General features: G+C 40.5%; 2 protein-coding genes across 5 annotated transcripts; both read left to right on the top strand.

Moving 5' to 3' along the window:
• The first annotated feature begins 657 nt into the window (after positions 1-657).
• On the top strand, positions 658-7,451 carry trim108 (tripartite motif containing 108). The gene is made up of 2 exons (XM_042516576.2): positions 658-983; positions 4,141-7,451. Exons 1-2 carry the CDS (start codon positions 717-719, stop codon positions 5,662-5,664), a joined length of 1,791 nt encoding a protein of 596 aa, XP_042372510.2. The 5' UTR covers positions 658-716; the 3' UTR covers positions 5,665-7,451.
• Positions 7,452-9,189: 1,738 nt separating this feature from the next.
• Positions 9,190-23,800, top strand: LOC121946827 (nuclear factor 7, brain-like). Of its 4 annotated transcripts, none has more exons than XM_088082610.1 (3): positions 9,686-10,041; positions 12,186-13,212; positions 13,252-14,954. In XM_088082610.1, the coding sequence occupies exons 1-3, from the start codon at positions 9,775-9,777 to the stop codon at positions 13,749-13,751; spliced, it is 1,794 nt and encodes a 597-aa protein (XP_087938736.1). In that variant the 5' UTR covers positions 9,686-9,774; the 3' UTR covers positions 13,752-14,954. The 4 variants fall into 4 exon arrangements, with proteins under 4 accessions (XP_087938733.1, XP_087938736.1, XP_087938735.1 ...); XM_088082609.1 differs by having other exon boundaries at positions 9,694-10,041; positions 12,186-13,011; positions 13,051-14,954; XM_088082607.1 differs by lacking the exons at positions 12,186-13,212; positions 13,252-14,954 and adding an exon at positions 16,914-23,800 and having other exon boundaries at positions 9,190-10,041.
• Positions 23,801-24,604: the final 804 nt, after the last annotated feature.

A 24,604-nucleotide genomic window follows, 5' to 3' on the forward strand; every position in this document is an offset into this window, starting at 1 on the left:
AAAACCATTAAATTAACATGTTATAACATGAAAACATCTTGTAAAAACATAAAAAAAACCCCACCCTGTTATAACAAGAAACTTTCATGTCATTACCCAGTACTGATCAGTTTTTGTTGTTTGTAGCCTAGTTGTTGTTGTTTTTGTTGTTATTTTGGCAGTAATAGAAAATCCTACAACAAGTTCCTACAAAAATCATGAAAACTTCTTTCACTATTCACAGGCAATAATCAAAATACCTCATTTCACATAAACCCCCTGAAGTAAGTAATTCTGTACTGTTATGGTTACGCATTGAATATAATATATAACACCCATAAGAATGTCCCTCATTTCAGGGTTATCATTACGCAATGACGGAAAAGGTGTCCTTTAAGGACAGAGGCTGGGAATCAGTTATGGAGAAGCAGCAGTTTCAACATATGGCCACTAGAGTGTAATGTTGGACAGCTGTGACTGGCCCTCATCTGACCGCGTCTGATCCTGGAATATAAAAGTTAATAATATTTTCCCAGATTGTAGAATTGACCTGCGGTTCTGATGCATGCATCTTGTATGCATTTTCATGTTGTTCTGAGTGGTTATCTGGCCATAGAAAAGCATTTATAACAACCACCGCAGTGACTGATACACGGGGTGTGGCTATTACAGGAAACTGAAACTAACAAAATAATGCAGAGTCATCAGGCTGCAGAGCAAAGAGAGAAACAGGAGTCATGGCGTCTGCTCTCTACTCTGAGGATTTAACCTGCTCTATTTGTCTGACTCTCTTCACTGATCCTGTGACTCTGCCCTGCGGACACTCTTTCTGCAGAGGATGTGTCACAGCTGCTCTAAGTGCGCAGGAGCTGTGTCCACAGTGTCGGACAGCTGTTCCTACTGAAGGGAGAAGCCTTCCAACCAGCCACATACTGAAGAGCCTCTCTGAGAAGGCCAAGGACGCAGAGAGGAGAAAGACGGAGCAGAGCCAGCAGAAAACACAGGTATGTTCTCAGCGACCATTGTTTGGATCAAAAAACGTTCTGAGAATGGTACAATGCAACCACTTTTTTTTTCCAAATGTTCCCAGAACGTTTCTCATTCGCAACATTCGCTATACATATTTTTTTTAATTGTTATTATTATTATAATTAGGGTGTCTGCACTATGTATCAGTGCAAGGAACCCATTACTGTTCGGCGCAACACATACTCCGAAGTATGCATTAGTACACACTAAACATGTATACTAGTACCCCCAGACCGTCCCATTGTAGTCAGCCGTCGCAACCTGTTATTTGTCATATTTTTATTTTTTATTAAGATTCTTATTCTTATTCTTCCGCCTAAAACTTTGCACCGCTACTTGTATATACAAAAAATACACTAAAACTTGCGGCTTGATGGGGAATTGATTGCTTTGACTTTTCTTGGTGATTCGCTTAGTGGTTTTCCCGAAAATCCCCCAAAACTGCAGAAAATTTTCCCATTCAAAGTAAATGTAGAGCCTCAAGAAATCGACGTAAAAAGAGCTCAAGTTCATGACTCTTTAAGGCCATAGAACATTTCCATACGTTCACAGAGAGAAATGATTCAGCCTTTAAACAGCTCACCAGGTCTTGGACTGTGTTGACGTAAATGGAAATTTTGATAACTTTTACAGTTTTTATGAATTCGCAGTTTACGTATTGTGGTGTTTTTCAGATGTTTTCAGATTTTACAGTGGTTTCTTATGTGTGGAACTCTCCTCAGAGACCAAAGCCACTCTGTTGGTGGAGGGTGGAGGAGCTGAAAAATAATTTCAAAATTTACCAAACAAATTGGAGCTACTCCCATGGCTAGCAGTGAAACTTGTGGCTGTCAATTAAAAGTAGGTTTGAAAGCTGACAATGCAACAGAGCTGACTCAGTGCACCTCAAAAGGAAGGGAGACCCCAAAAATTCCCCATTTACTCCAATACAAACTGAGATGAGAAATTTCTGTAAATTGGCTTCTTGAACCTTTTCGTTGCACAGCGATTTGGGATATGTAGCAGATATTTTTCCAGACAAAAATGATATGGCTGCGTTCTTTACGACCTCCTTTCTCTTCCTGTTGTAGTATTTTGACTATTTGGTGAACTGTATGGCTGTAAAATGGACAAGTTTGACAGGGACATTTCCATCAAATTCAACTGCCTCCTTTGAGCTGACCTGAGAGGAGAGGGGGAGGAGAGGTGCAACAGACACTTAAACACACACAAAGAGCCATCCTGGTTTGTACCTGACCTTTCCAATGCAAAGTGATGCCTGGTCCACTTGTCCACCAGTAATTAATGGTTAACTGACTCTTTATATTGCCATCATTGGCCCTTGTGGCCCCTCAGGTGTAGGGGGCCCTAAATTGGCCTTTGTGGCCACTCAGGTGAAGGGGGCCATTAATTGGCCCTTGCAGCCAATTAAAAATGCCAGTAAGTAATTAATGGCCTTTAATTGGCCCTTGTGCCTTGTGGCCCTGTGTGTAAGTGTGGTCACCCCCCACCTCCTCCTCACATACATTAGTGGCCCCTCAGCTGCAGGCACCCTTCAAAATTTCAGCGAAAATGTTCTAGTTATTATTATTGTTAATACATCACATTGCATTTTTATCTAACACAAAAACAGCTCTGTAATCTCAGTTTTTCAATTACATTCTCTGAATATTGCTTTGAAAACGTTCTCTCTTTGTTCTCATGTAACGTTGTGGAAACCTTCTATAAAAGAAAATTCTGTGGTCTGTCACTGCTCAACGTCCTCAGAATGTTGCAGTACAAATGTTATGTCTTAGTCAGCATTTACCCTTACGGGAATATTACTTGAAATGATAAACACAATTTAAACATTCTCTGAACATTGATCCTAGTTACTGTAATTTCAGTTACTGTGTGTCCCTCTGCTGGCCAGATCTGGAATGTAACTAAGTACATTTACTCAAGCACTGTTCTTGAGTACAAATTTGAGGTTATTCTTGTAATTAGTATTTTTTGAGTATTTTAATCTCAGGCAACTTTACACCTCTATGCCACTACACTTCAGAGAGAAATATTGTACTCTTTACTATTATGAGACAACTACCTTACAAATTAAGATTTTTTTCCACACAAACAAAGCAATGTCAAAATAAACAAGTGTAGCTGAAACAGTTAGTCAATTGATTAGAAAATTAATTGGCAACAATTTTTACAGTAATGTAAATCATTTTTAATGCAAACTTTTACTTATTCCAGCTTCTCATATGCACTATATGGTCAAGGACTTGCTGCTTTTTTTCCAATTATTTAAATTATTTAGATTTTTAAAATTTATTTAATCCTTTGCATGTGTACTTTAACTTTTAACACTTAAATGCATTTCAAATGCAAATCACATTTATTTCATTTTATTTAAACAGGAGGCCTATGTCAATTTCACTACTGCTGAACTTCTTCTTACAGCCTTTTTTGGTGTCATATCTCCAGTCTTGGTCATGTGTCAGAGTCCTTGAACACAGCACAAAACTTGCCCTTATGTAGTGTAATGTTTTTGGTAAGAGCGTTTGGTGCATCTGGAGTTGACTTCTCTTATATTTTCTCTTACCAGAAAATTAAGAGAAACTATAAGATAAATTTAAGAGAATGTTGCTACATGAAGCCCAGTGTTTGTGGGCAAAACAAATGTCAATGCATTTGATAGAGAGAGAAGGCCATCAGCATTAACATTTTAATGTACTCACTTCGAGAAAAAAAAGCAATGGATTTTTTTTTCTTTGCATTTTTATTTCATGGGACTATAATACAATAATAACAAAATCAGTGTCTTTTTTTTAAATAAAAACATGTCAAGTTAGTATGCCAACCTTTGAAAGTCCAACCAAACAGAGTCTGGAGGGAATTTTTTGGTTACTAACTTGCTGTGGGAGCCAAACTGAACAGTCACAGCGACATCTAGAGGAATTTTGTGATGAAGTGACGCAGCATGTCACCTCTCTCGTGACACACCTGTGAATGTCACCACTGAGATTGCTAAATATATTGAATAGACTCAGAGTGAAAAAGTAAATGACTCTGTAACATGTGTTTTATATCAGAGCCACACTTTTTTTTACACTTGTATGTATCATTACCTTGTAGTCATCACAATTATTTAATAGATACATTTTTTTATAGGTGGCAGAGTTGTGTCCTGAGCATGACGAAAAGCTGAAACTGTTCTGCGTCACAGATCAGCAGTTAGCTTGCATCATTTGCAGAGATGGGGAGAAGCACGAAGGACACAGGTTTAAACCAATCAAAGAAGCAGCTGCAGCTCTGAGACAGGAGTTGGAGAAGTGGACGGAGAACCTTTGTGGTGATGTCTCTGCTACAGAGAGCCTAGCAGACTCACAGAGGGAAGAAATAACAAAAACCAAAGCAAAGTCTCAGCAGCTGATGACCCAAATCCACAGACAGTTTGAGGAGATGCACCAGTTTCTGAGAAAGAGAGAAGATGAGATAAAGAATGAGCTGAAACTGAAGGAGGAAGATGCTGCTGAGAAAATGAGCAAGAACTTAAAAGTTCTAGAAACAGCTTTGTGTGAGAGCAGAGAGCTGGAGGGAAAGCTGGCATCAGTTATGAAAATTGAAGATCCAGAGAAGTTCTTAAAGAGGTGGACTGAAGGTAACAGCAGGATGACTCCAGAAAAAGTATTCCAGCCCAGAGCAACTGACCTCCAAGTGGTGAGGAGCTCTCTCTGTTTGGGGCCTTATGAAAGCCACCTGCAGTTCTTTATGTGGAAGGAGATGCTTCAGGTGATCCAGCCGCGAGCAGAGCTGCTCTCACTCAAAAGCAACAGTAAAAATATAACTGTGTCTGATGATGGGCGGACTTTGTTTTGTACTACCACAAGTAACCAAACGCCATCAAGTGGTCTTTTTTCAGATACACAATCAGGCCAAACCAAAGACTCTCCTTTTAGTTTCGCCACAACATCAGGTCTAAACTTTGGCACTTCTTTTGGTTCTACCTCAAGACAAGGTCAAACCTTTGGCTCCCCTTTTGGTTCCACCACAACATCAGGTTTAAACTTTGGCACTTTTTATGGTTCCACCACAACACCAGGTAAAACCTTTGGCGGTGCTTTTGGTTCTACCACAGGATCACGTCAAACTACAACCCCTGCTTTTGGTGAAGTCCCAGTCTCTGGTAGTTTATTTGGTCAAACCAAAGACCCTACCCCTCCTTCTTTTACCAAGGAAGGTGCCACTCACACAAATCCTGAGCAGTGTGAGGACAGTTCTCTCGGGTCCTCCTCAAGCACAAACCATGCATTCAGTGTCAATGAGTTCATGTCAGGACAGCATTATTGGGAAGTAGAGGTTGGACACAGGGATTATTGGGAACTAGGGATAAAGGATAATTTCCTTAAATATGATGGCCAACAATACTCCACCTGTATTAGAATTAAAACTACAGACTCTGATTTGGATTCAGATTCAGACTGTGATTCTAAAGAGCTAGTATTTGAAAACAGACCACGAAAGATTGGGTTATACCTAAACTGTGCATCCAAGAAGCTCTCCTTCTATGATGCAGACAACATGAAACATATTCACACTGTGAGCTCAAGCCTCATGTCCATGCCACTGTCAGCATATTTTAACATTAGTGCCACAGAACCTGATCATAACCCTCTGACGGTGTGCTGGTACTGAAGTCAAGATCGCTGTTATAATAAGTACTAGTTCCAAGTGTTATATTGTCAGCGTTTTAAAAGAGCAGAAAATATCCAAAAATGGTTATGAAAAGATTGTGTTTGGAAATAAAATACCAATTCCTGGATGCACAACCACAACCAAAGTTTAATGAAAAAACAACAACTTTTTTGTGGCACAATCACTGTTGGAAAATCTGCAGATATCTTCCTAAAAAAAAAAACAAACGCTTTGGTGACACAATCATGTAGGGCTGGGTATCGTTTAAAAAGTATGATACTAGTACCCATACCAGTACTTTTAAAACAACACTGATACCAATTAAGTATTTCATTCGATACCCTTAACGTGAAGTGGCATCTACTCTGTATAGTTTGGCTGTAGGTGTTTCGATTCCACTTGGTACCGAGTTTTTTGGTCAATACCTTAAAGGTACCATGTATGATGATGGCAGCACATGTAGATGCAATAGCCAGTAGCTCCTGAAATCCTTGTTACTTTTTGACCATATTTTTTGATTTTTTCGACTCCATGGCCCCTTCTGTTGAAGCATGACTTTTCAACTATAGAGGAGCACTTATCAACATCGAGAAAAGTTGTGTGGAATTTGGACTGAATGCAGCAGACTGCAAGAGGATCTCCACAAACAGCATACGCCGAGCAGCCAGTCAGACCAGAGGGGAGAATAGAGACCGAAAGTGCCAGACGAAGAGAGGGAGGAGAACGGGGATCAGGGCAAGGCTGGCCCGGCTTGGACTGAGAGCTGTTCCTCTACCTGTCTTCTGTCTAATGTCCGGTTTCAGGAGTATAAAGTGGATGAGATGTGATTGAGGATCACTCAGCAACAGGAAATCAGAGACTGCTGTGTGCACATCTTCACAGAGACATGGTTAACCCCTGACATCCCAGATCGAGCTATTGCACTGAATGGGCGGACCTTGCTCAGAGCCGACCGGACACAAGACTCTGATGCAATTTCAAAAACTGCACTGCAGGAATTGTGTATTGCCACCAACAGCAATATCACCAAGGAATTTTTCATTGTAGCTGGTGATTTTTATCTTCTCATCCTTATACTCCAAAGATGGAGCAGGATCAAGACAAAAAATTAATTCACTTTTTAAACTTTATTTAAAAAATGACTAACAAAACTACCTTGTATCTAGTACCCTGTTTCGATACCCAGCCCTACAGTCATGTCTCTATTTGCTGCCAAAGTCTAGCTAAAAAACAACTGGATATGGTGGCACAATCACAGCTGGAAATTCTGCCAATGTACTGCTATCAGGAAAAAAATCAGTGGTGGCACAATCATGCTGAAAAATGCAGCACTTCTGCTGAAAAACGCATTGGTTTGGTGACACAATCATGGCTGGAAACACCATAGATGTCTTGTTAAAAAACATCAGCTTCTTGGTGGCACAATTAGGACTGGAAATCATGCAGGTGTCTTGCTTAAAAAAACTGGTTTTGGAAAAACATCCCATGGTTCTCTTAAAAACACCCAGTTTTGTTGTTTGTTGGTGTTGAGTTTGCAGTCTTCAGCTTTGCACCTGCCTCTCCTGGCTGTCATCCTCCGTCTCCTCCACCATGCAATTATAATGTCAGCTCATATACATGTAATCAGAACAGAAATGTCGATATGATATGTATGAAAAATACAAATGTAACGTATGCATGGTTTGCAGAAATGTATTAGGCAAATATTTTCCTCTGGTGACTGGGTTTTGTGGCTGTGGTGTATTTTACAGGTACAAGGTCAAATAAATTCAATTTTGTTCACTCAATTTGACTTGTGTGTTTTGTGTTTACTTTCTGATTTTGAATGTTAGGACTTCACTTATTGTTATTCTGTTAGTTTTTTACATTTATGTGCTGAAATGGATTCATCTGCTGTCTGTAAGAGATATGTCACACCACTCTGGCCACGCATAGATAATGTGAAGAGAAGTCTTTCTCTGTTCATATGATAACAATATGATAACAATCCTTGTGTAGGTGGATCCACAAAAAAACTACATACACAACAACAACAACAACAACAACTCTTGTAGCACCTGATGCAGATAGCCTTAGCATGATGTGACCTAAAAAAGGCAAAACAGTGTTTCCATTGCAGTTTTGCAAAATATGGGTTTTTCAAATCGCCTGAAATACCAACACAGGCGAGCATAAAACATTTTTTGCAATAAATGGGAGTTTTTTTTCGAAAGTGATGTGTTTCCATTAGGCATATTTTGTATTCACAATTTCAATTTGTATTCTCTGGCTTGTTTTCATTAGTTTTCAATAAAGAACAAAGTAATATTCCATATATTCTCAATAAAACTTTATCTGTCGATATTTTCAACACTATGTATTTGTTGCTTTTACTTCATTTTCTTAATTCCTTATGCTCCCATTGCCAGTTTGCAACTATTGACATTTGTTTGTGTCAGGCCTGGATGTGTCTATAATCGAGTGATTGAAGCCGCATCCAAGGGTGGGACTAAGACTATATATTCAATGATAGATTCAATGATAGATTTAGAAAACTAACTAAAACTCTGGATAATTTATTGAGTGTTACTTTTGGATTTTTGTTATGTATATTTGCTATATTTCTGTAAAGAATATATGCTGCAGAGTAAAATTCTTTAGAAACTTTGGACCTTCAAGCACATGTAGAGGAATCTGACAAAAATACTAAAAAAAATATAATACTGTGTAATATGACACAATAGCCCAAAAGAATAAGTCATGATTTTGTGGCACCTTGTAAAATGGATTTTTAAAAAATGCTTTCTTTACTTCAGAAAAATGTTCCCTCAAAACCATTTTACCATGAAAAGTAAAGTGACGATACTGTGAAGATATTTTGATATATATATATAAAATCAACATCACATGGCTTTCCTTACAAGTTCTGGGACCAGCCACTTTTTGACACTCTGCCTTGCCCATTAAGTTTATTTTACTTGTCTGAGATTAATTTAACATTTTGGGTAATAAATTAATTATTTGAGAGAATACACAACAAAAATTGAATAATACTTACATTTTTGTTCCAGTTTTCCATGCTTTGAAGTTGACTTTTTTATGTGCAGAGAAGACTTTATCTCTCAAATTTCCTGAACAAATGTGTTAACTGTGGATTTAGCGAGCACTTCTCCTTTTCCAAGATAATCTATCAGGTGGAGCATATCAGGATACTGATTAAACAGCATCATTGCTACACAGGTGTGCTTTGTGACTGTCATAAAAAAGTCACTTAAATTTGCATGTTTATTTAAGGGGAAAGAAAACTTTTATTAGGTTTTTACCTGACAAGCGCTGCAGAAATGCATGTTTTAGTCAGAGATAACCCTCACAATAAGTTCGTATGGTGTAATTATCTGATAAAAAAAACTTTGGAAAAACAAAAGACACAACTCTTTAAAAACAGAGTGAAACATGGGGTGTGGCTTTTACATGAACGTGCCAAGTCAGCAGGCTGCAGGACCTGTAGGCACAGTTCACCAGTCAACAGCCGGGCGGTTGCAGGTCGCAGTGTTTGCTTTACCATGGAGGAAACGTTTAATAGTTAACATCAAAAGCAAGCATTTGCTGACTTCATTTTCTTAAAAGTGGGAATTTGTGTCTTTTGCTTGTCGTTAATGTAAAATTTGGGTTTTGGTTGCGGTACCGTGTCTCGACTACTTGACTACATAAAAGTGAGCACTTTTCCTTTTCCAAAATAATCCATCCACCTGACAATTATTGCATGTCAATATGTTAAGAAGCAACATTATTATTACACAGGTGTGTTTCGGGATGGTCTCCTTTAAAGGTCACATTAAAGTTTGGAGGTTTATCTTGGGGGAATAGAACAAAAACGCCAAAAGACATACTTGGATTTCACATGACTGACGTTACAGGAATTGATTTTTTTTTTATCTCAAATACTTTAAATAATCACTTGATTTATTATCTCACTAAAATAAAATTAAGAAATAAAAATAAATTTAAAAAAGCAACCCTTTGGACAAGTACCGAATGAGTGACACATGGGGTGTGGCTTTTACAGGAAAATGAAACTAACAAAATAATGCAGAGTCATCAGGCTGCAGAGCAAAGAGAGAAACAAGAGTCATGGCGTCTGCTCTCTACTCTGAGGATTTAACCTGCTCTATTTGTCTGACTTTCTTCACTGATCCTGTGACTCTGCCCTGCGGACACTCTTTCTGCAGAGGATGTGTCACAGCTGCTCTAAGTGCGCAGGAGCTGTGTCCACAGTGTCGGACAGCTGTTCCTACTGAAGGGAGAAGCCTTCCAACCAGCCACATACTGAAGAGCCTCTCTGAGAAGGCCAAGGACGCAGAGAGGAGAAAGACGGAGCAGAGCCAGCAGAAAACACAGGTATGCTGTAGTCAGTGTTTATGTGCTCAGCTAAAAACGATGAAGATGTTTATATCATTCTAGGAGGCAGCGCTCATGAGCCTGAAAAATACCACACCATGAACAGCGTCAAACGTCGTATCGGCCGTCCAACGTGCGTCATTACGCTCGCTCCAACACTGGTCATCGCACGAACAGCGGGCGAGAGCAGGCAGGAGGCGGCGATAAAAAGCTGCAATAACTTCGGACAGTTTTCCGACTTTTTTTAGCAGCCTTCAGTCTGCATAGGACGTCAGGGGAGCACCCACAGCCTGTTAAAGCTGATGCTAATTCTTTCAAATCTTGTAACATCCGTTTATTAGTTTGTTCACAGTCTCCAATTAATGTGATTATAACACAGTAACCTCTTCAAACAGTATGCAGGTGATCTGGGATTTCTGTTTATGGTTCAACCTTCATTTTAAAATGAATTCTAAACCAGCATCATATTAGTTTGCTGCTGTATATAAATCCGCTCAGCGCACTCTTAACCCTCAAACTGCATAAATATATTCAAAATATCAGCCTAATAGTGAAACACACAACAGCTTTTAGTGCAGATCAGACTGACAGCAGTACAGTCAGGGCTTCACATGATGTTAGTTTGAGAATCCTCACATCCCACTCAGGCCACTTACCACAAGTCAGTGTGTTGTTAAATAGTCCTTCTTAAAATATATAATATTAATATAATATTAATGTCAATAGTCCAGTGTTAACATACAATAAACTCTGCATAGTTCATAATGAATGTATTCTTTCAGACTGCAAAATGTCACCATCAGCAAGTACTCTGTAACCAGAAAAAAACTCCAAATAAGACAAATAGATTCCAAATCTCTAAAATTTAACAAAAATAAAAAATTTATCTGAGACATCATATTGCTAAGTCAAAGTCTAAATCAATCAGCTGTTCGATCATCTGAGAGCCAGATGTTTCCCATCATGGCCCCTGGGCCTTGCAGTTGGTGGAAAGCAACTTGCAGCGCCTGGCTCTAAAATCTGCTGCCGCATCGATGTTGCGAGATCATCGCCGTTGTGAGAATATCGCCATCCACTTTTGCATAATCTTGAGCAAGTCGAAATGAGCCAGGACACAGAAGGCAATGAGGGAGTTTCTTCAAATTTGGCACATACGTCCACTTAGATTCAAGAATGATCTGACTACGTTTTGGTGGTCAAAGGTGAAGGTGAACACAATATCTTGAGAAGGACTTAAGGGTATTTATTCAAATTTAAAATTTAGTGAAAACTCAATGGCCTTGGTATTAACTTCTTGCATGAACACTCATCCAACCAATTGTGAGCAGCACTATTGATTGGGAGCACACTGATTGGCTGGCATACCTAGGTGTCAGTCATGTTGTCAAAGCCCCTTTTCATAGCAGCAATTAACTAATTAAAACCAAACTTAACACTTGAACAAACATCAGGGCGACGAGAACTACCTAAATTGACCATCTTTGTGAAAAATAGTTGGCGTGTACTTTGTTTTTTTAGTTTGTCTCATCCACTAACATGGAGGGGGCAGGGTTTTTGACCTATACTGCAGTCAGACACCAGGAGGCGATACAGATGCTTTGGGGATGTTCATCAAATTTGGCACATACATCCACTTGGATTCAACAGGAAACTGGTAAGAATTTGGTGGTCAGAGGTCACTTTTACCTCACAAAACATGTTTTTGGCCATAACTAAAGAATCCCGATACAAACTATGACAAAACTTCACACAAATGTCTATAGCATATATTATGTTCTTATGTTCTACAAAAAACACTTTTTTGGCCATTAAACATCATATCTCAGAAACAGAAAGGGAGGCATTTGGTCAGATGCGGAAGTGATAACACTAAAATTGGGTATCCACCCTGAAATTCGCTGATTAAATCGAACTTCTGTGCTGTAGAGTTGACGATGTGTGCAAAGTATTCATGATTTAGAATATGTAGCACTGTCAGCTGTCATGGCTACATGAGTCTGGACAGACATGGATGTAAACTGTAATTGCAATCTGACTGGTTTGCGTAGACATATAATTACAAGGCGGTGATTCCAGTTACATTTGTAAAATCATCAGCATTAAGCTGTTATATTTATTAATAGGTGAGTGGGTGTTTTTTACAGGTTGCAGAGTTGTGCCCTGAGCATGAAGAAAAGCTGAAACTGTTCTGCGTCACAGATCAGCTGTTAGCTTGCATTATTTGCCGAGATGAGGAGAAGCACGACGGGCACAAGTTTAAACCAATCAAAGAAGCAGCTGCAGCTCTGAGACAGGAGTTGGAGAAGTGGACGGAGAACCTTTGTAGTGATGTCTCTTTTACAGAGAGCCTAGCAGACTCACAGAGGGAAGAAATAACAAAAAACAAAGCAAAGTCTCAGCAGCTGATGACCCAAATCCACAGACAGTTTGAGGAGATGTATCAGTTTCTGAGAAAGAGAGAAGATGAGATAAAGAATGAGCTGAAAATGAAGGAGGAAGATGCTGCTGAGAAAATGAGCAAGAACTTAAAAGTTCTAGAAACAGCTTTGTGTGAGAGCAGAGAGCTGGAGGGAAAGCTGGCATCAGTTATGAAAATTGAAGATCCAGAGAAGTTCTTAAAGAGGTGGACTGAAGGTAACAGCAGGATGACTCCAGAAAAAGTATTCCAGCCCAGAGCAACTGATCTCCAAGTGGTGAGGAGCTCTCTCTGTTTGGGGCCTTATGAAAGCCACCTGCAGTTCTTTATGTGGAAGGAGATGCTTCAGGTGATCCAGCCCCGAGCAGAGCTGCTCTCACTCAAAAGCAACAGTAAAAATATAACTGTGTCTGATGATGGGCGGACTTTGTTTTGTACTACCACAAGCAACCAGGCTCCATCTGGTTCCTCCTCGGGTTTTCACACCACCACAGGGTCAGGCCAAAGGACAGGCTTTAGCTTTGACACTGGCAAAGAATCAGACCAAAGGACAGGCTTTAGCTTTGGCACGGCCACATCAGACCAAAGGACAGGCTTTAGCTTTGACACTGGAAAAGAATCAGACCAAAGGACAGGCTTTAGCTTTGGCACGGCCACATCAGACCAAAGGACAGGCTTTAGCTTTGGCACGGCCACATCAGACCAAAGGACAGGCTTTAGCTTTGGCACTGGCAAAGAATCAGACCAAAGGACAGGCTTTAGCTTTGGCACAGCCACATCAGACCAAAGGACAGGCTTTAGCTTTGGCACTGGCAAAGAATCAGACCAAAGGACAGGCTTTAGCTTTGGCACTGCCAAATCAGGCCAAAAGGCAGGCTTTAACTTCGGCTCCTCAAGCACAAACCATGCATTTAGTGTTAATGAGTTCACTTTTGGACAGCATTATTGGGAAATAGAGGTTGGACACAGGGATTATTGGGAACTAGGGATAAAAAAAAACTTCCTTAAATATAATGGTCAAAAATATGTTACCTGTGTTCTGAATAAAACCACAGACTCTGATTTGGATTCAGATTCACATTGTGATTCTGAAGAGCTAGTATTTGGAAACAGACCTCGAAAGATTGGGATTTATCTAAACTGCACATCCAAGAAGCTCTCCTTTTATGATGCAGACAACATGAAACATATTCACACTGTGAGCTCAAGCTCCATGTCCATGCCACTGTCAGCATATTTTAACATCAGAGCTACAGAATGTGATCACAGCCCTCTGACAGTGTGCTGGTACTAAAGTAAAGATCGATATCATAACAAGTAATAGTTCTAAGTGTTGTTAGCTTTCTCTGGAGCAGAAAATATCCCCAAATTAGGAGGGTTCTAAGTTCCAGAGGTACAGAATGGACACATCAACAAAAACTCTAAACTACATATCTTTTGTAGTGTATCTATTATTTATATAGGTCTTTTTTTCTATCATTGAACAGGGCTTGTGTAGACTACATTATAGCCAAAATAGATGTTGGCATGGTACATTTCTGTAAATCATGGATATGTAACACTTGTATGGTATTATGCAGAGGAATCTTTGTTTCAATATATCCTATCCTAAAACTATATTTTTACATTTCAACAGTGCTGTGGGAAATATGTTACTATGTTTAGGCACAAAAAAACTTGATCATGGAAAGAAGAAACGTTTGGCTGCACAGCTGGAAATGCTGCCAATGTCTCAAAAAGAAACAGCTGGTTTTGATGGCAGGTAGCCACTGGAAATGCAACAAGTGTTTTTCAAAAAGCAACCGGCTTTGGTGGCAAAATTGCCACTGGAAATGTAACAGGCTTCTTGTTTAAAACAAAAATTTTGGTTTGGTTGTCTGGCTAAAAAAACACCCAGTTTTGATGTTTGTTGGTCTGCAACTTTGCTGCCATCTTGCCTAGCTGTCACACCATCCATAATCCCCTCAGCACACAATTACAAAGCGAGAACATATACCTGTAATCAGTACTATGTCATTTTAGAAACACTGATATGATATGTACAAAACATACAAATGTAACCTATCTGTGATTTGCAGAAACATGATACATTTCCCTTTGGTGACTGAGGTCATAAAAAAAGGCTTGTGGATACTGTGTATGGTGTGTGGAGCACCAGCTTTTATTAGAATTTTGTTTTCTACATTTAAATGATGTGTTTTGTGTTTGCTGTCTGATTTTGAATATGATAAGTCCGTCATTTGTGATTCTGTGTGTGTGTTTGCACTAATGTACTTGAAGTGGTAAACATGTATCTGCTGTCTTCCATGCCTCTCTGTCACCACTGGAGGGAGATGTTGTCATGTATCACCAGACCTCTGCAATAAAAGGCTGGTGGATAGCAATCAGTCTCTGACTTGATTTCATCAGTTTTCAAAAAAAAAACAAAAAAACAAAAAAAAAAAAACAGTATGACTGCAAAACATGTTCAATAAAACTTTATCTGCTCAAAACTCAATTCCCTTGTATTTGCTGAATTTCCATAATACACAAAACCATTTTTGCAACTATTGACATTGTTTTCTGTCAGGCCTGGATGTATCTGTGATCCAATGGTTGTAACCACAACCAAGGGTGGGGCCAAAGTGATAAGTTTAATTTCACAGGGATATAGGGTTGATATAAAACATTAACTCTATAAGTATACTATACTAAGGTTAAGCCTTCTTCTTAATCCGTACAATAAATGAATAATACATACAGTGAAAAGCATTGTATTTTATGTCTCAATCTGGTGGTGGGCCTTCAAGATAAGAGTATTCATAATGTGATGTAAATTCCACTACAGAAAAGACTTGACGATCATTAAAATTTAGTAGTGAAAAAAGTAATACCAGTATCAGTTATTGGCCAAATTAATTGTGTTTATACCGGCATATCAGATATCGGCAAAAATCAAATGTCGTGCATTCCTAGTTTAAATTTTAATCAGACTTCCCATGCGATTTTGTGTAAATACGAGGCTCCATGTCTTATCCAGCCGCTCTTTGCTGCGCAGTTATTTGGAGGCTTTACTGCTTTATTTTCACCTTATCTAACTGGGAATATTGGTGGCTGTTGGCAGCTGTAGTAAAAGTACTCAAAATATTTTTCTTCAGATAAACAATCAATAGCATGTGGTGAGTTAAAGTCAAAGACCTGTAGTCAGGAGAGATTTTATCAGCACAATGTATTAAAATTACATTTCTGAGTAAAAATCTGAATCCGCAACATAACCAATAACATGTCTTTCTGTAAAGGTGGTGCTACAATGTTTTCCTTTGAAGTATGCAGTTGTGGAGAAATGTGGGATATGTTTTGAATGCGCAGAAAGTACTGAACATGAGTAGAAACACATGAGCTATACACGTTCAGGGGTTTACAATTCATTAAATGAATAAACTCACTGCTGTGTAAAGGGGTCACTTGCACATTTAAAGAGATTAATCCCCAAACAAAAGACACAGAATAAAAGGTTGGAGAAGTAAACTATGCTGTTGACTAAGCAGGGATATCATTAAATAAGAAATGTTTATCTGCAGGGGACAAAATATTTGAAAGCAATATAGAATGCCAGAAAGCCCTACTGCATTGTATTCTGTAATACATATTAATATTCTGAATTGGAATGATTTTCTCTACACAGATTAAGACATTTTCACTATGAATTGGTGCATAGAACAGAATGCACGAGATGAAGTATCATGCTCAAATTTACCTGGTGGAAGATCCCCAGACCTCCACTAGAATGTGTATCTACCAAATTAAATCTATGTCCTTGAATGCAGGTGTTGATCATCTCTGGGCTTGCCGTATACATACATTCTGTGTATGGTCAACTTTTACACAAAATGATACGTAGTGCAGGGTCAGACTTACAGTCTCAGCCGTCCAAAGTACATAATTATTGACAGTTTTTGTAGTCCTGTGGGCTATTAGTCCTCTAAAACAGTGCATATAAAAAAGCAGGCCCACTACAGTATTTAGTAGGCTATTCATAAATGATCAATGATGATAAATGAATGGTGAAAATCTGGTAGTATAAAAGGACTGATTTTACATTTTGTTCATAAAGCTGTATGCTTAATTTTCAACATGTTGAAAAAGTTTTTGTTTTCAGAATAGCTTTCTTTGGAAAAACTATCCCACTTTGAATTCAAAAGAGTATGGGATGAATTAACACACTGTGAATAACATATTAAAACGTGTGTAAGTGTGCAATGCACCCCTCTCACATTGGAGGCACACCTGTTGCTCTGTGATGGCTGCAAATATTGATCCAACTCAGGAAGAAGAATTCAATTAATCTGTAATTTTACCACAACCACTATAATTGCTTGGCATCGAAGCCACACTTTTTCACAGTATTGTATAATCATAATTTAGTCAAGTTTTTTTTCAATACATGTGTTGTTGTTTTTTGTTTATTTTTTTACAGGTGGCAGAGTTGTGTCCTGAGCATGAAGAAAAGCTGAAACTGTTCTGCATCTCAGATCAGCAGTTAACCTGCATCATTTGCCAAGATGAGGAGAAGCAAGAGGGACACAAGTTTAAACCAATCAAAGAAGCAGCTGCAGCTCTGAGACAGGAGTTGGAGAAGCGGACGGACAACCCTTGTGATGTCCGTGCTACAGAGAGCCCACAGAGGGAAGAAATAACAAAAACCAAAGCAAAGTCTCAGCAGCTGATGACCCAAATCCACAGACAGTTTGAGGAGATGCACCAGTTTCTGAGAAAGAGAGAAGATGAGATTAAGAATGAGCTGAAACTCAAAGAGGAAGATGGGGCTGAGAAAATGAATGCGAATCTAGATGTTCTAGAAACAGCTTCTCCTGAGAGGAGAGAGCTAGAGGGAAAGCTGTCTCTCTCTTTGGGCTTTATGTTAAAGGAGATGCTTCAGGTGATCCAGCCCCGAGCAGAGCTGCTCTCACCCAAAATCAACAGTACCGATATAACTGTGTCTTATGATCGGCGCACTTTGTTTAGTACTCCCAAAAGCAACCAAGCTCCATCCAGTTCCCCTTCTGGTTTTGGCTCAGCCACGGGATTCATCCAAACCACTGGTTCTAGTTTCAGCTCCTCGGGATCTGGCCCAACAAGAAGCTCTTCATATGTCCAAACCACCAGCTCTGGTTTTGGCTCATCAGTATTCATCCAGACATCATCTGGTGCTGCCCCCTCAGGATTCAGCCAAAACACAAGCTCTGGTCTCAGCTCATCAGTATTCAGCCAGACAACATACTCTGGTTTCTCCCCCGCGGGATTTGGCCAATCCACAAGCTCTGGTTTTGGCTCCTTTGGATTCACTCAAACCACAGGGTCTGGTTTCAGCTCGCCGGCATTGCATCAAACCAGACCCTTTGGTTTCAGCTCTCCAGGATTCAGTCAAACCACAAGCTCTGGTTTTGGCTCGTCACTATTCAGCCAGACGACATACTCTGGTTTTGCCCCCTCGGGATTTGGCCAATCCACAAGCTCTGGTTTTGGCTCCTTGGGATTAACCCAAACCACAGGGTCTGGTTCCAGCTCCTTGGCATTCCATCAAACCAGACCGTTGGGTTTTGGCTCCTCAGGATTTGGCCAAACCACTGGCTCTGGTTTCAGCTCGTCCACATTTGGTCAAACCAGACCCTTCGGTTTCAGCTCTCCAGGATTCAGTCAAACCACAAGCTCTGGTTTTGGCTCCTTGGGATTTGGTCAAACCACAGGTTCTGGTTTTGGGTCACCAGTATTTGGCCAAACCAGACCCTCTGGTCCTGGCTCTTCAGGATTCGGCCAAACCACCAGCTCTGGTTTTGGCTCCTCTGGATCTGGCCAAAGCAAAGGCTCTGGTTTTGGCTCCTTGGAATTTGGTCAAACCACAGGTTCTGGTTTTGGGTCACCAGTATTTGGCCAAACCAGACCCTCTGGTCCTGGCTCTTCAGGATTTGGCCAAACCACCAGCTCTGGTTTTGGCTCCTCTGGATCTGGTCAAACCACCAGCTCTGGTTTTGGCTTCTTAGGATTTGGCCAAAGCAAAGGCTCTGGTTTTGGCTCCTTGGAATTTGGTCAAACCACAGGTTCTGGTTTTGGGTCACCAGTATTTGGCCAAACCAGACCCTCTGGTCCTGGCTCTTCAGGATTCGGCCAAACCACCAGCTCTGGTTTTGGCTCCTCTGGATCTGGTCAAACCACAAGCTCTGGTTTTGGCTTCTCAGGATTTGGCCAAAGCAAAGGCTCTGGTTTTGGCTCCTTGGAATTTGGTCAAACCACAGGTTCTGGTTTTGGGTCACCAGTATTTGGCCAAACCAGACCCTCTGGTTCTGTCTCTTCAGGATTCGGCCAAACCACCAGCTCTGGTTTTGGCTCCTCTGGATCTGGTCAAACCACAAGCTCTGGTTTTGACTTCTCAGGATTTGGCCAAAGCAAAGGCTCTGGTTTTGGGTCACCAGTATTTTGCCAAACCAGACCCTCTGGTTCTGGCTTTTCAGGATTCAGCCAAACCACCAGCTCTGGTTTTGGCTCCTCGGGATCTGGTCAAACCACAAGCTCTGGTTTTGGCTTCTTAGGATTTGGCCAAAGCAAAGGCTCTGGTTTTGGCTCCTTGAGATTCAGCCAGTCCTCAGACTCCTCAGTATTCAGACCCTTTGATTTCAGCTCCTCAGGATTTGGCCAAACAGCAAGCTCTAGTTTTGGCCCCCCCGGATTTGGCCAGACCTTAGGCTCTGGCTTTGGCTCCACGGGAGACTTTCAGTCCAAAAGCTCTAGTTTTGGCTCCTCGGGTTTCAACAAAACCACAAGCTCCGGTTACAGCTCATCTGGATTTGGCCAGATCAGACCATGTGGTTTTGGCTCCTCAGGAGAGCCTCTGGATTTGGCCCCACAGGATTCGGCCAAACCAGAGCCACTCATTTTGCCCCCACAGAATTTAACCAAACTAGAGCTTCTGGTATCACCTCCTCAGGATTCAGTTAAACTAGAGGCACTGTTTTCACCTCCTCAGGATTTGGCCAAACCGGACTCTATGGCTTTGACTCCCCAGGATTTGGCCAAACCAGAGACCCTGGTTTCATCTCCTCAGGACCTAGCCAAACCAGAGCCTCTGGTTTCATCTCCTCAGGATTTGGCCAAACCAAAGGATCTGGTTTTGCCTTCTCAGGATTCTGCTAAACCAGAGCCTCTGGTTTCACCTCCTCAGGATTTGGCAAAACCAAAGGATCTGGTTTTGCCTTCTCAGGATTCTGCCAAACCAGAGCCTCTGGTTTTGCTGCCTGATTCAACCAAACCAGAGCCTCTGGTTTTACCTCCTCAGGATTTGGCCAAACCAGACTGTTTTGTTTTGCCCCCTCAGGATTTAGCTAAACCAAAGCTTCTGGTTTTACTACCCCAGGAATTGGCCAAATCAGAGCCTCTGGTTTCTGCTCCTCAGGAGTTGGCCAAACCAGAGCCTCCTGTTTCATCTCCTCAGGATATGACCAAACCAGAGCCCCCTGTTTCACATCCTCAGGAATTGGCCAAACCAGAGCCTCCAGTTTCACCTCCTCAGGAGTTGGCCAAACCAGAGCCTCCTGTTTCATTTCCTCAGGATATGACCAAACCAGAGCTTCTGGTTTCACCTCCTCAGGAATTGGCCAAACCAGAGCCTCTGGTTTTGCCTCCTCAGGTTTTGGCTAAAGAAGACCTTCTGGTTTCGGCTCTTCGGGATTCAGCCAAACCAGAGCCTCCGGTTTCACCTCATCAGGAATCGGTCAGACCAGAGCCTCTGGTTTCACCTCCTCAGGAGTTGGCCAAACCAGAGCCTCCTGTTTCATCTCCTCAGGAGTTGGTCAAACCAGAGCCTCCTGTTTCATCTCCTCAGGATATGACCAAACCAGAGCTTCTGGTTTTGTCTCTTCAGGATTCAGCCAAACCACAGACTACCTTTTTGGTTTCTGAGGATTTAACCAAACCAGAGCCTCTGGTTTTGCCTCCTCAGGTTTTGGCTAAAGAAGACCTTCTGGTTTCGGCTCTTCAGGATTCAGCCAAACCAGAGCCTCCGGTTTCACCTCATCAGGAATCGGTCAGACCAGAGCCTCTGGTTTCACCTCCTCAGGAGTTGGCCAAACCAGAGCCTCCTGTTTCATCTCCTCAGGAGTTGGTCAAACCAGAGCCTCCGGTTTCACCTCATCAGGAATTGGCCAGACCAGAGCATCTGGTTTCACCTCCTCAGGAGTCAGCCAAACCAGACACTTCGGTTTCACCTCCTCAGGAGTTGACCAAACCAGAGACTCCTGTTTCATGTCCTCAGGATTAGGCCACACTAAAATGTGCAGTTTTATCTGCAGTTTTATCTTGAAATAAAAGACTTTTAATAGGATTTGACATGACTAGCGCTACAGAAATGTATATTTTGGTCACAGATACCCCAAAGAATCACTTTGTCTCTGTCATAATTATTTGGCCAATAAAAACAAAAAAAAAATAAAACTGCTAGTAACTACCACAGTGAGTAACATGGGGTGTGGCTTTTACAGGAAAGTAAACTTAGGGTTTAAATTAGTCGGAGTCGATCAGGCTGGCAAAGCAAGGGCAGCTGTCCTCCCTAGCCGTCATGCCATCCACCATCCTCTCCACCTCCTAAATTATAATGTCATGTTCATAATTATGTAATCACAACTACGTCACTTTACAAACGTTAATGTGATATGCATGAAACATTTAAATGTGACCTGTCTGTGGTTTGCAGAATCATGCTGTATGATGCTAGCATTGTCTCTTGGTGACTGGGCTTATTATGAGGCTTCTGGTTTGGATTATTAAGACTTCATTATTTGTGATTCTGTGCATTTTACATTATTGTACTGAAGTGAGTTTTCAAGTATCTACTGTTAAGCCAGCAGCTGTCATATACACATTTCTCTTGCTGTGAATTATCATATTTATTTCTATCCTTGTTTTGTTGCAACATATCCTTTTAAAGGCTTTTTAAATATATCTTGATTAATGTTTATTTCATTTGTTTTTGCTCATGCTACAATATTTTGATGTGCTGCGGATGCTACTAAGAATTTCTCAGGGACTAATATGGTATCTAATATAGTATTCTCTTTCTCCTTTACTGTTGTAATTATTTGTTAAATTAAGTTTACTGAAGCTGTTTTCTCTTCTGTAATTTTCAACACTTAAGTGTTGCATACTGCATTTCAATTTTTGTTGACTGCCACATGGTTTTTATGTCCCAACAAAGTTATCTTAGGTGTTATTTTTCACACCTGGCTAGTCAAGTCAACATTAGTCTCTCGTGGTTCTTCATGGTTTTGCAACAGCTTGGTTCAAACAAAGAATTAAACTGAATGTGTCTATAGCCCTTTTTACACAGAGACCACACTATAGGGCTGCTATGAAGTCCTTTCTTTACGCTGCCTTTACATTTTTACACAGAACTAGACAACATAATGCCAACCCAGTGTATGACTGTAGATGGCATGCTGGCATTGCGAAAGTACATGAGGTGTGTGTGTGACGGGCGTGACGTCTAACACAACAGCATCTAGTTGCTTAGGCATGTTGCTGCTGGTGACATCATTCAATTCCTGCAGTGCATTTTTTGAATTTGCATCGCAGCCTTGTGTCCTGTCGACTCTGAAAAAGATCTGCCCATCCAGTGCAATAGCTTGATCCGGGATGTTAGGGGTTAACCATGTCACTGTTGAGATGTGCACAGAGTAGTCTCTGATTTCCTGTTGCTGAGTGAGCCTCAATCGCATCTCATCTACTTTATTATCTGGACATTAGCCACAAGAAGGCTTGGTAGATGAACAACTCTTGGTCCAAGTCAGGTCAGCCTCGCCCTGATGCCGGCTCTTCTCCCTGTTTTCATTCAGAGCTTTCGGTTTTGTTTCTCCCCTCTGGTCTGACTGTCCGCTCGGCGTCACACCTCCTGACCCTCCTTAGACTAATAAACAAATTAAACAGATGCTTTCAATGGTTTTAGCTTTAACATGCCATGTTTTAAGTACCCTACATCTTCGCATTGTCAAATTTGCACTCAATTTGGATAGAAAATTGTCAAATGTCTTTAGACGTATCCCTCTCTCTCCATCTTTGTCCTGACTTCCTCTTTGGTTCCTCATACTTTTAAGTCCTCAAGGTGTCGTCTCTGTCCCTGTTTAAGCATGGTGATCCTCCTCTTGCCCCAGATGTGATGTTCCCTGCTGCAGGCAGTGGATGATCTCCTCCTAGCAGACAGAATGTTAACTCAGGCTGGTCAGGATGCAGATCCAGGGTGGCCTGGTGCTGTATGCTCACAGCTTACTGACACCCAAATCCTTCTCTAACCTGTGTGAAAAATCTCCAAGAGGGATGCACCTTCCTAACTTTGCTTTAGATCATGAGTCTCTGGAGTGAGCCACTGAGAGCAGAACTGATGGTAGAGGTGATGTGCCCTGCTGCAGGCAGTGGATGGGGAGAGGACCTGGGCCAGGCACAGTTCACCAGTCAGCAGCCAGGGGACAGCAGGTCAGACTGTCTGCTTTAACCCGCAGCCGGAGCGAAATCAAGAGCAGTCAACTGTGTGCACCTGCTGAGCCACTCACAGTGCAAACACATCCAAATACAAGCAAGGTTTGACAGCTTACAACAAAAACATCAATATTTCATTTATGCTTTTTACACATCGTTATATTCTGGGAATTCATTATATGGACAATATTCAGTCCAAATGGGAGAAGGAATTGGACAATGTATATGTAAAGGATGACTGGAAAGAAGCAGTGAATTGTGTTAGAACAATTTTTACCTCCAACGTACTGAGAGAAATTCAATATAAAATTCTTCATATATCTGAAATAAAATGGATTAAATCTGTCACCTCTGTGTGTTAAATGTCACAGAGACCAAGGAAATTTCTTCAATCTTTTTTGGCAGTGAAAATACATCTTGCAGTTTTGGAGCCTTATAGCAAAAGAAGTTGGAAATATTTTTTAAAAATGCTTTTAAAAAAGAACCAGGCCTCTTCTTCCTAAGTCTATCCACTAAAAACATGTCACTTCCTTCTCTGAAATGCACACTGTTTGAAAATGTATTCTATTGAAATGTACTAAGGACATACCTCCTACAGTCACAGGGAAAACATAGTGAAAAAGGCAATGAGCAACTTTGTTATAAATGTTCAACAAATTGCAAGAATTAAGTTGATTTAGAAAATTATTTGAAAAAGACTAGAGAAAATGCTAAGGGAAAAAAAGAAAAACTGTATTTATAATTGTCATTATTGCATATTTTCAAGTGTCTTCCAAGTCTTGTTTGCATCATTTGTTTGTTTGTTTTTTCTTTTTAATAAAAAAAAAAGTTTGTTCCCCCCCCTTACTTTCAGGTTATTTTCTTGTCTTATTTTATTTATTTATTCATTTTTACTAATTCTTGATAAGAAATCAGATTTTCTCAGGTTTAAAAGAGTTAAGAGAATAAATAAGGATAGGAATAAAAGAAGGAAAAAAAGATAGTAATAATGGTAGATGAAGGCAGCAACCTATGGAATTACAAAACAAACCATGTGGGCTACATCCCTGACATCATCATCATCATCATCATCATCATCATCATCATCATCATCATCATTCCAAGGCCAGTCTAAGTAGCATTAGACACAGCTTGACTAAAGCATAATCTATTAATGATATCAGGATGGATATTTAATAAAAAAGAAATAAACCACTTTGTCCCTATCTTTTAAGTATGCTGTGTTGTCACGCAGTATTTTTCCTACAAATTAACACATTTTTTTCTGTCGCGCTACAAATTAAGCGCAGTAGTGCTAAACATACCCAGAGTGGATAATCCTCTTTTTGAGCTTTCCTGTCAGAATGTGGGGCTCCTTGCGAATAGAAATGATTTTTTTCAGCCAGTTACTGATGACAGACTTGTTTAAGTCATCAGATTTTGTTGTTCCTCCAGAAAATAAGAAAAAGCCACACAGCCATGAAAATAAGCAAGTGATAAAGATTGATGATTTGTTTTTGAATGGAGATGCAAAGTCAGGAGAAAAACACAACAATTGGAAAAAAGTGAGCCGGTGGCTGAAGAACAGGCTGCGGGCCTTCTGTTTTGTGCCGGGACTCGTAATTAAAGCAGCTTCAAAGGCTCACCTTGTGCATGATGTACTTTCAGTGC

Source organism: Plectropomus leopardus, chromosome 9, assembly GCF_026936395.1.
Source record: "Plectropomus leopardus strain MGB_pleo_1.0 chromosome 9, ASM2693639v1, whole genome shotgun sequence".
In the NCBI taxonomy this organism is placed as follows: domain Eukaryota; kingdom Metazoa; phylum Chordata; class Actinopteri; order Perciformes; family Serranidae; genus Plectropomus; species Plectropomus leopardus.